This window comes from Phoca vitulina, unplaced genomic scaffold, assembly GCF_004348235.1.
Source record: "Phoca vitulina isolate PV1807 unplaced genomic scaffold, GSC_HSeal_1.0 scaffold63, whole genome shotgun sequence".
NCBI classification, from domain to species: Eukaryota; Metazoa; Chordata; class Mammalia; order Carnivora; family Phocidae; genus Phoca; species Phoca vitulina.
The window spans coordinates 44,887-58,118 of NW_022589766.1; the positions used below are offsets into that span (position 1 = coordinate 44,887).

Consider the following 13,232-nt stretch of genomic DNA (forward strand, 5'->3'; position numbering starts at 1 on the left):
CAACGTAATAACCTAGTAGGTTGTCAATAAATCCTTGATGATGATGAGCTGCCCATTCACCCTGTCTAGAAAACCGCAGCTTCCTTTGGCCCTCTGATGGCCCTTTGGGCTAATGCCTCTAGATGGCACTGTTTTCATTAGGTAGCAAAGGAACCAGGCTCCAATTACTAAGTTATTAACTCAACAGTACACAAGCAGTCTAAGCAATAAGCATACTCAAAGTTATAAATAATAAGATGTCAATTTAAAATGAGAACTAAAGACATTTCCCAGAAATTCAGAGACAAAACAGATAATTTCAACTGGTTTTCCTCAAGATCTACGGTAGTGGTTCTGAAAATAGGGTCCTAGGACTAACAGCATCAACATTACTCCGAGAACTTGTTAAAGATGCAAATTCTCAGGTCCCACCCCACATCTACTGAATCAACAACTTGAGGTGACACCCACTCATCTGTGTTTTAATGAATCCTCCAGGTGATTCTGATGCCTGCCAAAATTTGAGAAGCCCTGATCTATGGTTACCCTTTGAATCTATTTGCAACTTTCAAAGTTGCTCTTCGTGTTCAAATGCTTGATTTTGTCTTCACGTAAGGGCTTACTGTGATAATGGAGTTGAACGTTGCTCTCATTAAGTAATTCAGTACATAGCTTCTCACCCAGGTTAAGAATGTAGGAATTAGACATATGACCTACATTACACGAAAGATTTATTATTCTTCACTGAGTATCCTGAGGTTATTTTCACTACTTCCTAGCTCCTTCTGTCTTGGGCTTATCTCTTGCCAGAGGTAAGATGACAGGCCAGCAATAACAGACCAGCAGGGCTGGAGGCTTTTGGAGGTTTAGCATGTTAATTAAGTCTGTTTTCCATTTTTCTCTTTTTTCCAAAAAGATTCTATCTATCTATCTATCTATTGAGAGAGAAGAAAGAAAGAGAGAGAGACCATTCGTACATGCACAGAGGAGGGGCAAAGGGAAAGGGAAAGAGAGAATCCGAAGCCAATTCCACACCCAGCACGGAGCCCAACTGGGCCCGATCTCACAACCCTGTGATCATGACCAGAGCTGAAATCAAGAGTCAGACACCCAACAGACTAAGCCACCTCAAGTCTGTTTTCCTTTTTTTTTTTTTAAAGATTTTATTTGTCAGAGAGAGAGAGCGTGCACAAGCAGGGGGAGCTGCAGGCAGAGGGAGAAACAGGCTCCGAGCTGAGCAGGAAGCCCGATGCGGGACTCGATCCCAGGACCCTGGGATCATGACCTGAGCCAAATGAGCTGAAGGCAGACGCTTAACCTACTGAGCCACCCAGGTGTCCCTCAAGTCTGTTTTCTAAGAAGAATTCTAACACCTCTGTTTTCCAAACACAACCTAAGATAGTAAAAACACACTCCCAGGCGAACATATACATTTCCTGACAAAGGAAAAACTATGGTATTGAACCTAAAATTTTCTTTGGGCACAGAACAATAAAGTTGTTTAAGATATCTCATAGCAGAGCAAGTATCTGCTACACATTCTGTTCACCTTCAGTCACGTTTCAATATGATGGCTGTTGAAATACACGTTTTTAATCAAGGAAGCAAAAGTATATTCAGTTTCACCTCACTACTGCTCTGAAAACCTTTCACTGCTAGGTAATCAATATTTACTTGTCTTTCAAAGTATACCCTAGTCTTCAAGCGAAGTGTTAAAGACTCTCAAGTGAACTGCATTCATAAACACACACACACACACACACACACACGTGTGCATTCACACAGAAAAAGATACTATGAAAAAAGGCACTTTGAAGTATTTATACAAGTATTTGCCATGAGTTGTTCTGTTTCTTCTACACCCCATTACCCTGTTCCCCTATGAACCACAGCAGGAAAAGGGTCACAGACCAGGTATAACTGGTGATCATGGAAGGGCCAATCTGAGAATTAGCTCATAGAGTAACTAAACCTAAAAACGGAGTCTCATTAGCACTTTGCATTAGTCACCTAAGACGACCCACCAACAGGACTAGAACACTGAACTAAACATTCAAAGTGCTGGCTTCTTGTCAAGGTTCTGCCACTCACGAGCAGGTGATTTAGCCCTGTTGGGCCTTACTTTCCTTCCTTGAAAAATAAGGGTTCAAGGTAGGATTTGATGTGGATACTTTTAGCTCTACGATTCTATAATTTTTTTTCTTTCTTTAAAGTTTTTTTTTTTTAATAGTGGAAACTTTCAAACATACATAAAAGTAGAGAGAACATGTAATAGATCCGCATGTACCCATCTTCCACTTTCTATAATTTTTTTTTCCGCTTTACTGAAGTAGGATTGACAAATAAAAACTGTATATACTTAGGTTGTACCACATAATTGTTTTTATGTGATGATTTAATATACGGATACACCGTGAAATGATTACCACAATCAGATGAACATACCCATCATCTCACACAGTGTAGTGTAAGTGCCCGGCGTTAAGCTTTTGATTGACGAGGCCTCCATTTCAAAAGACACCATCTGGAATGAGCATATTGCCACCTGTATGGCACAACTACTAGTAAAACCACCAGATAAGGAACTAGGCCACCCCACCCACGAAGGTACCTTTCAGAAAGCCTTGGGTAAGTTAAGGTAACTGACTTCTTGTGTGACCCACTTCTTCCTTCCCAAGCCCTAACTCTGGCTCTTACGCCTTACATTAGCCAGTAAAGAGTGAACCTGCAAAACTGTAGGCACCCCACCCTCGGGCTCTAATAAAGGCAGGGCCCCAGGTCTGCTCCCCCTGCCATGTACCCTCAAGAAACTGTAGGTAATAAATCTTGTTCCTCGAAGTTCCCTCAGGGTGTCTTCCTGAAGTGCATCCTGCAATCATAGTAAGAACCACAAGACCTAGCCCAGCCATAAATAAGGGCCCCCATGGAGGAAATGTCTGTGGAGCTCCCTACCAGTGATGTGTCCCGGGCACGCACAGCAGGCACTCCTAACTGAGGCCACTGCCATCAGGGGGCTTGGGATGGACAGAGTAACTACCTTCTTTCTTTTTTTTTTGTGATGGTGAGACCATTAAGATATACTCTCTTAGCAAATTTCAATTATACAATATAGTATTATTAACTAAAATCATCATGTTGTACATTAGATCCCCAGAACTTATTCATCTTATAACTGGAAGTCTGTACCCTTTGACCAACATCTCCCCACTTCCCCCATCCCTCAAATCCTGGCAACTGCTCATAGAACTCTCTGATTCTATGAGTTCGACTTTTCTTCGATTCCATATATAACTGAGATCATACAGTATTTGTCTTCCTGTGTCTGGCTTATTTCACTTAGCATAATATCCTCCAGGTTTATCCATGCTGTTGAAAATGGCAGGATTTCCTTCTTTCTTCATGGCTGAATAATATTGCATTGTGTATGTATGTGTGTGTGTGTGTGTGTGTGTGTGTGTGTGTGTGTATACCACATTTTCCTTACCTATTCATCCATTAACAGACACAAGTTGTTTCCATATCTTGGAATTATCCACATACTGTGAATAACACTGCAATGAATACGGGTATATAGATATCTCTCTGAGATACTGATTTCATTTTCTTTAGATATAGATCCAGAAGTGGGATTGTTGGGTCATATGGGAGTTCTATTTTTAATTTTTGAGGAGCTCCCATATTGTTTTCTGTAATGGTTGTCCGAACAGTGCTGAGTTCCCTTTTCTCCACACCTTTGCCAATATGTGTTATTTTTTGTCTTTTTGATAACAGTCATCATAACAGGAGTGAAGTGAGTCTCACTGTGGTTTTGATTTGCATTTCCCTAATGATTAGTGAGGTTGAGCATCTTTTCATGTTCCTGCTGGCCAATGGTATGTTTTCTTTGGAAAAATTTGCCCATTTTTATTTATTTATTTATTTATTTATTTTTAAAGATTTTATTTATTTGACAGAAAGAGATACAGTGAGAGAGGGAACACAAGCAGGAGGAGTGGGAGAGGGGGAAGCAGGCTTCCCGTGGAGCAGGATCCCAGGGGCTCAATGCGGGGCTCGATCCCAGGACCCTGGGATCATGACCTGAGCCGAAGGCAGACGCTTAACAACTGAGCCACCCAGGCGCCCCTGCCCATTTTTAAATCAGACTATTAGTTTTTTTTGCTATCGAGGCATATGAGTTCCTTATACATTTTGGGTCAGATAGATGGTTTACAAATATTTTCTCTTATTCCATAGGTTGCCTTTTCGTTTTGTTGATTGTTTCTTTTGCTCTGCAGAAGCTTTTAGTTTAACACAGTCCCAATATTTATTTCTGCTTTTGTTACCTGTACTTTTGGTGTCATACTCAAGAAATCACTGTCAAGACCAGTGTCAAGGAGCTTTTCCCCTATGTTTTCTTCTAGGAGTTTTATGACTTCCAGTCCTAAATTTAAGTATTTAATCCATTTTGAATTAATTTTATGTGTATTTGTTTATTCTCTTGCATGTGGATATCCAGTTTTCCTAACACCATTTATTGAAGATACTATCTCTTTCTCCATTGTGTATTCTTGGAGCCCCCGTCAAAGATTAATTGGCTCTATACATGTGTGTTTATTTCTGGGCTCTCTATTCCGTTCCACTGGTTTGTTTTTATGCCAGTGCTATACCGTTTTGATTATCAGCTTTGCAATATAGTTTGAAATCAGGAAGTGTGGTGCCTTCAGCTTTGTTTTCTTTCTCAAGATTGTATTGGCTATTCGGTGACTTTTATGATTCCACACGAGTTTTGGGATTTTTTTCTATTTCTGTGAAAAATGCCACAACTGGAATTTTGGTGGGAATTCATACAGGGATCACTCTGAATCTATAGATCTGTAATTCTAAATGGAAGATAATTAGGGCAGTAAACAAGGTAGTGGAGGTGGCAGTAGAACTCTGAGTGGTTGAAGTATGGAAGCACAGAGGCTCACCAAGGGCCTGAGCACTGACAGTGGAAACTGTGAGTAGAGGGTTTCCTGAGGAGGGTAATCTTACATGTGATGCCTTAAAGAGGAGGACACAGGAAGTCTGGCCGGTGACATCACCTAACCATAAACAATTAAGTGCAACAGATGTGTTTTAAGTACAGGTGTATTTTTCCCTAAGTGCTAGCAAAGAGGCATATTCACAGCAGGTACTCAGAAATGACTAAATGTAGTGGAATTAGGGGAAAAAAAAGGAGACTGAATTCCATCCTCAAGAGCTGGTATCTGACGTTATCAATTTAAAGTTAACACAGGATTCTGGAACCAGAACTAAGATTTCAGGAAGCTGATCTATACTACTACATGTGAGAAGTAAGACAGAGGTCAAGAACTGGGGAGTTGTGGGGCACCTGGTGGCTCAGTCAGGTAAGCGTCCGACTCTTGATTTTGGGTCAGGTCATGATCTCATGGGTTGTGAGACTGAGCCGCGGGCATCAGCACAGTGCGTGGAGTGCATGCAGCCTGCTTAATATTCTCTCTCACTTTCTGCCCTCCTTCCCCCCCCCCCGGCCCCCCCAACTTGCTTGTGCTCTGGGAGCTCTCTCTCTTTCTCTCAAAAAAAAAAAAAAAAAAGAATCACTGAGATGTTCACAGTGAGGTGACACACAAAGAGTTTGAGCTATGGCTTTAGAAGGAAAAAGAACAGACAACCAAATTCCCTACTAACTACAGAACTGAAGAGTTATCTACCCTGTATGCATGATGGTGATTTTGTTTCCTAAATTCTGCAATAATTATATTGTGTCTTGACCATATGCTCCAATTAACAGCCATAAATAGGATGTGGATAAAAACATGAATCACCTCTTAACTGTCACCCACTTCTTCAAATAAAGCAATTTTTATAAACTTAGCATACCTGTAGATGTTCATAAATGTGCAAAGAAATTCCACTTAGAAACTTCTGTTACTCAATAGGGTCAAAGCTTCAAAAAGGACCAGTTTCTATAAACTGTCAGGAAATACTTCTGAGGATAGACCAAAGGCAACTACTAAACCTGAATAAATATTTAGTAAAAATGTTTCAAAAAGTAACTTGTATGTTTACTATTATTCAGGTGCAACGTTCATATGTATGTGCTGACCTATACTTGTGATCAGATTTGGAATGTTGGTATATAGCATCCCTACTCAGGATTGTTACAGACTAAATGTTTGTGTCCCTTAAAATTCCTTTTTTTGGGGGGCGCCTGGGTGGCTCAGTCATTAAGCGTCTGCCTTCGGCTCAGGGCATGATCCCAAGGTCCTGGGATCGAGCCCTGCCATCCGGCTCTCTGCTCCACGGGAAGCCTGCTTCTCCCTCTCCCGCTCCCCCTGCTTGTGTTCCCTCTCTCGCTTTGTCTCTGTCAAATAAATAAATAATCTAAAAAAAAAAAAAATTCCTTTTTTTTTAAGATTTTATTTATTTATTTGACACAGAGAGAGAGAGAGACAGAGACAGAGGGAGAGCGCATACAGCAGCAGAGGGAGAGGGAGAAGCAGACTCCCCACTGAACAGGGAGCCTGACGTGGGACTTGATCCCAGGAGCCTGGGATCATGACCTGAGCTGAAGGCAGACTTAAACCGATTGAGCCACCCAGGCAGCCATGTCCCTTAAAATTCTTATATTGAAGCCCTAACCGCCATGTGATGGTATTGAGAGATAGGGCCTTTGGGAGTTAATTAGGATTAAAGGTGGCCATAAGGTTGGGGCCCTCATGATGGGATTAGTGGCCTTGTAAGGAGAGATATCAGAGAGCTTCCTGGAGCACATGAAATCATTTTCTCTCCTTCTCTGTCATATGAGGACACAAAGAGAAAGAGGGCACTTGCAAGCCAGGAGGGCTCTCCCCAAAACCTAACCATGCTGAAACCCTAATGTTGGGCCTGTAGCCTCCAGACTATGAGAAAATAAATTCCTATTAATCAAGCTACCTAATCTACAGTTTCTGTTATGGCAATGATAAAAAGCAAAATGTAAATACCAAATTATTTTTAAATTCCAGTATTTTTTTTACAGGTTTTGTTTTAAAGAATGGTTTTAGATTTACAGAAAATTTGAACAGATTAGTACAGAGAGTACAGATTAGTACATCACCTGCTCCTTTCTCCCTCCCTCCCCACACACGGTTTCCCCTATCATTAGATGCTCAGTAAGATGCTCATACCATAGGAGAGGCATACCAGAAACAGGAGCAAACCAAAGCCACAGCCACTTCTCTCCCACCTCAGATTAGCTAAGGGTCATGCTTGGGACAAATGGCCCTTAAATGGAATGCCTACAGAGAAGTGAAGTTATATTTTTCTTTCTTAGAAGAGTGAGAATGCTGAATTTTCATATGTTAGGAGCAGGTAATTTGCAGCTACCTGGTGCTACTTCCTCCATTTAAAGGCCTCCAGGAGTCTACCAATGGAGTCATGGCTCTCTCCCCAGCTCCAAGGTTCCTCTAGGTCTGGCCCTGCCCAGCACTAGCAGACCTATTGAATCTCTCTCCCTGTTGTGCTACGTCTTCTGCCTGTTACACCTCTGCGCTCCCCACAGCCCCCGGATCCAAATTCTACTCAACTGTTGGAACCCGTCTACTCCACAAAGTCTTTTCAAACCCATACCGTGTGCTTTCCTTTGTTTATTTCCCAAATATCCACATGATCAGCAGGCCAGAGTTTATCACTTAATCATTCTCCAAAATTTAGGGTAGGAGCCTCTTTAGAGTAAGGACCATGGCTTACGATATTTTTTCCTCCACCATTCCTCTTAGTACAGCCCTGGAAATATAGTGCTTGATCAATAAATATATAGTTGATTACTAGTTGGTCCACAGAGAAGGCAATTTTAGACAATTGTTTGATCTACTCAAATTTTTAGAGAAAACTACCTGCAGAAAATGAAAAGGAGTTTAAAAATCCTAAAATTACCAAAACGTGGCAGCATGGGCCCAATGCCACAAGCAGAGGTTTCCAATGGTGTAACTCTTAACCTTAGCAGACTTTCGAGACACATGAACACCCACTCGCTGTAAAGGAAAGGAGATGTTAATAAAGACATACCGTCTGAGGTTATAAGAACCTTCTTGCCTTTGGGGACCAAAACATGTCCAGCATGACTGATAACCCAAACTGGAAAGCGTCGGTTTATTGAGGAGTACAAAGCCTTTGCAAATGGTACATAAAAGGCAGAAAAACCTGGATTACCTAAGAAAAGAAACACAGACCTTAGTTAACTAAAGCAATAAGCTCACATAAGATATGCAGAGTGGAAAAGAACAATTTATTTGACCTCACACTTTCTTCTACAAATCTACTAACATTTATACATACACTTCAATTTTAATATCCTTTATACCGTAAGTCTGGGAATGATCACTCAGAAAATTTCTGCTCCTGCTTCATTCCCCAACGGTTTCAAGATAAATTCTTCCTCCCTATTCCTCAGCTTAATAAATGGAACCACCAATCCTAAACCCAATACTCAAGTCCTAACACCAGGAGTCACTCTTGGTTTCTCCCTGTTTTTCACATCCAATTCACTAATAAGTCCTGTCAACTTTGTTTCCAAAATAGATCTCACATCTTATGCATCTCATGTCTCTCCATTAGTATTACCACTTTGAGTTTCCTGCAGCAGCCTCCTCATGGGCCTTCTATCTACTCTTGTCCCCTGGGAGCCCATTCTGCAGGGTGCCCAGAAAGATACCTTCAAACTTCAACTCATAGCAGTATCCTAATTTAAACACCTCTCAGTGGCTTCCCATTATCATCCTAGTAGTTCAAAGTCATTATAATCCTGTCTCTAAAGCCCTTCAAGATTTTATTGTGCTCAGTTAGCAAGCTGCATGAAAACAAATCAGTGTAAGAATCATTCACAAACAGTACTTTGAGTTTACTGAGGTTTCCTCATCATTTATCACAAGTACTTATATTATAAGCAGATGTATAGTTTCACCTTTTGGGAAAAAGACCACCAACTAATACATACAGACTTTTCTTGTGTATATACAGAAGGTATTTTTGACATGGGTTTGCTATAGAGAAATGGAATGAATAATGACCTTTTAGAAAAAGAGTCAATCTGATACATCTTTAGGGGAAAAGACAGTGAAATGGGGCTTTCATCCTGCAATCATCATCTGTATAATGCTTTCAGATACTGGTCCACTTCCATCAATATCAATTTGCCAATCAATTTATTATTTCTTCATGCTATTAGGTTTTCTCCTCTTTGCAATTACATGACATGGTTTTGCTGCACTGATTGAACCTCTGCCACCCTTGTCAAATGACACTGATTTCTTCATTACCTGCATCTTTCAGTGTCCTAGACAGGCAAAGAAGCAAAGTGGTTAAGGGCATAAACTCTGGAGCCAGACTGTGTGAGGTCGAATCCTGGCTTTGCTACTTACCAAGTGTGTGACCTTCGGCAAGTTACCTAACCTCTCTGGGTCTTAGCTTCTTCGTCCACAAAATGAGGATAATAATCAACTATGTCACTTAAGAACTAAGTGAATTAACATATGTAAAGTACTTAAACACTGCCTGATACACAAGTGCTGCACAAATGTTGGCTCTTCAGACTTGTCATGTCTAGCCATGATGGTAATAAATGGCCTTATCACTCATACTGCTATTTTGCTTCTGTTGCATTCTGACCTACTAACCCATGCTCCAAATTTCTTTTTGTTATTGTGCTAGTGTCATCTTTATTAAATAGCACAGAAACTTCCTCAAACACAGTAATATGCTCTCTGGTTGGTTGACTGACATGGGGCAGCTTGAGGAGGAGGAGGAGAGGAGGGGTGTATAGCATGGGGCTGTAACATCTGTGGTGGATGTGGATAGCATTGTTTCATGTTTTACATCTAAATCTTCAGTAGGTCTGGAATATTTTTGAGTATAAAGTACAAAGTAGCAATCCAACTTCGTTCCAAGTGATTAGCCAACTGTCCCAAGACCATTTATTATATAATCTATTCTTTCTGCATTGATTTGAAATGTCTTCTGAATTTAACACTGAATTTTTACATTAGCTCGCTAATTTTTTTTTTTTTTAAGATATTATTTATTTGACAGAGAGACAGAGAGAGAGCACAAGTAGGCAGGGTGGCAGGCAGAGGGAGAGGGAGAAGCAGGCTCTCCACTGAGCAGGGAGCCGGATGTGGGGCTCGATCCCAGGACCCCAGGATCATGAACTGAGCCGAAGGCAGCCGCTTAACCAACTGAGCCACCCAGGCGCCCCTAGCTTGCTAATTCTGATTCCAAATAATTCCACTTATTTTTTTCCTTTTCTCCTCTGCCAGTGCCATACTGTCTTGATTACTATCTCGGGTATTTATTTATTTATTTATTTATTAATGTTCCAGTAACTGACAGGGCAAGTCCCTTCTCTTAATTTTTCCCCCTAGATTTTCTAGGCTGGTCTCATAACCTTTAGAATTACTTTCACCAGCTTCAATTTTTAAAAATCTTTTTGGAATTCTGACTGAAATTTCATCTCATTTATACATTAATTTAGAAAGATTTGATTTTTTTACATTACTGAGTATAATCTTTTAGGAATGGGTCATGTCTCATTCAAATGTTTTATGTCTCTCACAAAGTTTTACAGTGGTTTTCATATGGCTAGAAAATAATAACAGTCCACATTTTATTTTTTTAAATTTTATTTATTTATTTATTTGAGAGAGAGAGAGAAAGAGAGAGCAAGCAGGGGAGGGGGAGAGGGAGAGGGAGAGAGAGTCTGAAGAAGACTCTCCGCTGAGTGTGGATCCGGATGCAGGCCTTGATCTCCTGACCCTGAGATCATGACCTGAGCTGAAATCACAAGTTGGATGCTCAACCAACTGAGCCACCCAGGTGCCCCTAGTCCGCATTTTAAAGTGGTATATGTTATTACATGCCAGGCAGCATTTAAGTGTTTTACACGTATTAACTCATTTAGTCCTCCCATGAGGTAGTACTATTCTTATTTCCATTGTATGGATGAGGAAACTGAGGCACAAGGAAGTTAAATAGCTTGCCCAAGATCACACAGATGATAAGTGCTCAATAAATATTTGATGGCTGGAAGAATATACAAAAGAAAATAGTAATAATGAATTTAAAAAAGAGCATAAATTACCTGGTTTAGGATCTTCTGCATACCTTTAGTTAATCTTACAAAAGGCCCACAAAGCGGCTGGCATTACCATTAGGGGTAATGCACGGGCAATCACTTGCACAACACTTGGCACATAGTAAGTGCTGAATAAATGGGAGCTATTATTGCTAACATTATTATTACGTATTTATTTTTTATTGAATAAATTTGACATGTGACATTCTGTGGTTTAAGGTGTACAGCATGTTAAAACTGGTTTCAGGAGAATCCATAGGTAACAACTACATGATTTAGATGCAATAATTATGATGAATTACAATATGAAACTGAAGAGTACTAGCTAATGAACTGCTGTAAAACAATGTTTTCTCCCTATCTCTGGGTTCTGAGTTCTTTCCCTTAATGACTATAAGATCTTAAGCTTTCTTGTTCACCATTTTATCATCATTAAGTAAATGATAATGTCAACTACTCCATTCTGATTTCATTCTAGTCAGTGCTATAGCTTCTTTTGTATATTCTTTTAGCTATCAGTTATTTATTGACCACTTACTACATGGAAGTCACTGTGTCAGGCACAGGACAGATAAAGGTCTTTTTGTAATTCATATTCTAGTAGGAAAATATATACACATAACTTAATAAGTAAATAAGATAACTCAAGAGTGTGATAACTTCTATGAGGGAAATAAACAGCATGTGATAGAGAAGGGAAGAAATTAGGGTGGCCTGAGAAAAATGTCTGAGGAGGTGGCATTTAGCTACGACTGAAAAGATGAAAACAAATCAACCTTGTAAAAATGTGAGGTAGGAGACCAGAATAGGGGAAGAACAGGTGCAAAGGCCCTCAAGCAATGAAGAGCTTGGCTCCAGAAGAAACAGAAGAGTCCACAATGGCCAGTAAGTAACATGAAGATCCAACTTACAACTGAGATAGAAGTGGAAAACGTAACACACTATTTAAAGGTCATTGCATACTTCGCCATGTAAATATTATGGCTTATGTTAACACTTTATGAGCCATGAACTTAATTTCTTGGTTAGGAAACCACAAAAGATTGAAAAGGGTCTTGTTTATGCAACTAAAATCAGATACACACACATGCATGCGTGTATATTTGTATCTTCAGGTGTAGGGATGTTTGAAAACATTCCAATATAAAAATGCCAGTAAAACACTTTATCAAAGCATATCAAAATGTGTTATAAACACATACTTGACTGAACATATAGTCAAACGCCTGAGCAACATATAACAGAGGCTGCAGTGACCATCTCTAGACCCCAATTGTCAATAAACTCTAACTATTCAACATTGCAACTGCAGACTTATACCTTCCAGTTAATCTTGTAGGGGACAAACACTGCCACATATAAAGTTAATGTGGCACAGCATCTACACAGAAGGCTGTCAGGTGGACAGAACTTTGGGCTTACCTAAGGAGCCTTGTCCGTTCCATTTCCAATCACTATACTCCATACAAGACACAATTCATGACTCTATTATACCCAGATGACCCCTTGAGAGTTATAATGACTCAATACGTTCTAGAGTGAGTTCTCAAATTGGCTTCCTTTGCTCATGTCCCTATTTAAAGAAAGTCCAAGGATATTGTTACTTAACAAAAACTCTAAAACATAGGTTCACTGGAAAAGATGAAATTAAAAGTTCCTCAATCTGTGGATTCTAATAAATCACTCCTCATTATCATTACCAACTTAAAAGTAATTGATTAATTTTGCTAAGTACTGTCATCCTAATTTTCCCCACAGTATAAATAGACTCAGCCCAAATACAAAATACAGTTCTGAATTCCAAAAACTAATGAGCAGCACCAGCCTACAGCTCCCATGAACTCCAAGAAAAAGGGCCAAGGGCAGCAATGAGAATAGAAGGACAAACATGAAAGAACACTAAGAAACTAAGTATCATCTGAAAATGTCAAAGCATTATAAAACAGCGACACCATAAAACAAATGTTTTAAGTTCCCCTTTCTCCACCAGGTCTTCACTGAATGCTCCCTCTATCTACCTCTTCGTCGTATGTTAAACCTGGCCCTCCCCTAGCGCGGACTCTTCCTTTCACGCCTGTGTAGTAGAGCAGGCACTCTTCTCTAACACGTCTTTCGCCTCAAGGAGAGCAAAGACTTCTGCAACACAGGGTTCCCCTTACCG

The 13,232-nt window shown here is 40.1% G+C and overlaps 1 protein-coding gene across 2 annotated transcripts in view; it reads right to left on the reverse strand.

Moving 5' to 3' along the window:
* LDAH (lipid droplet associated hydrolase) overlaps positions 1 to 13,232 on the reverse strand; it is a 46,357-nt gene that overhangs the window by 12,286 nt on the left and 20,839 nt on the right. For both annotated transcript variants that reach the window (XM_032391483.1, XM_032391485.1), the window contains exon 6: positions 8,011 to 8,154. In XM_032391483.1, the coding sequence (XP_032247374.1) occupies positions 8,011 to 8,154 (144 nt within the window). The remainder of the gene's footprint in view (positions 1 to 8,010; positions 8,155 to 13,232) is intronic.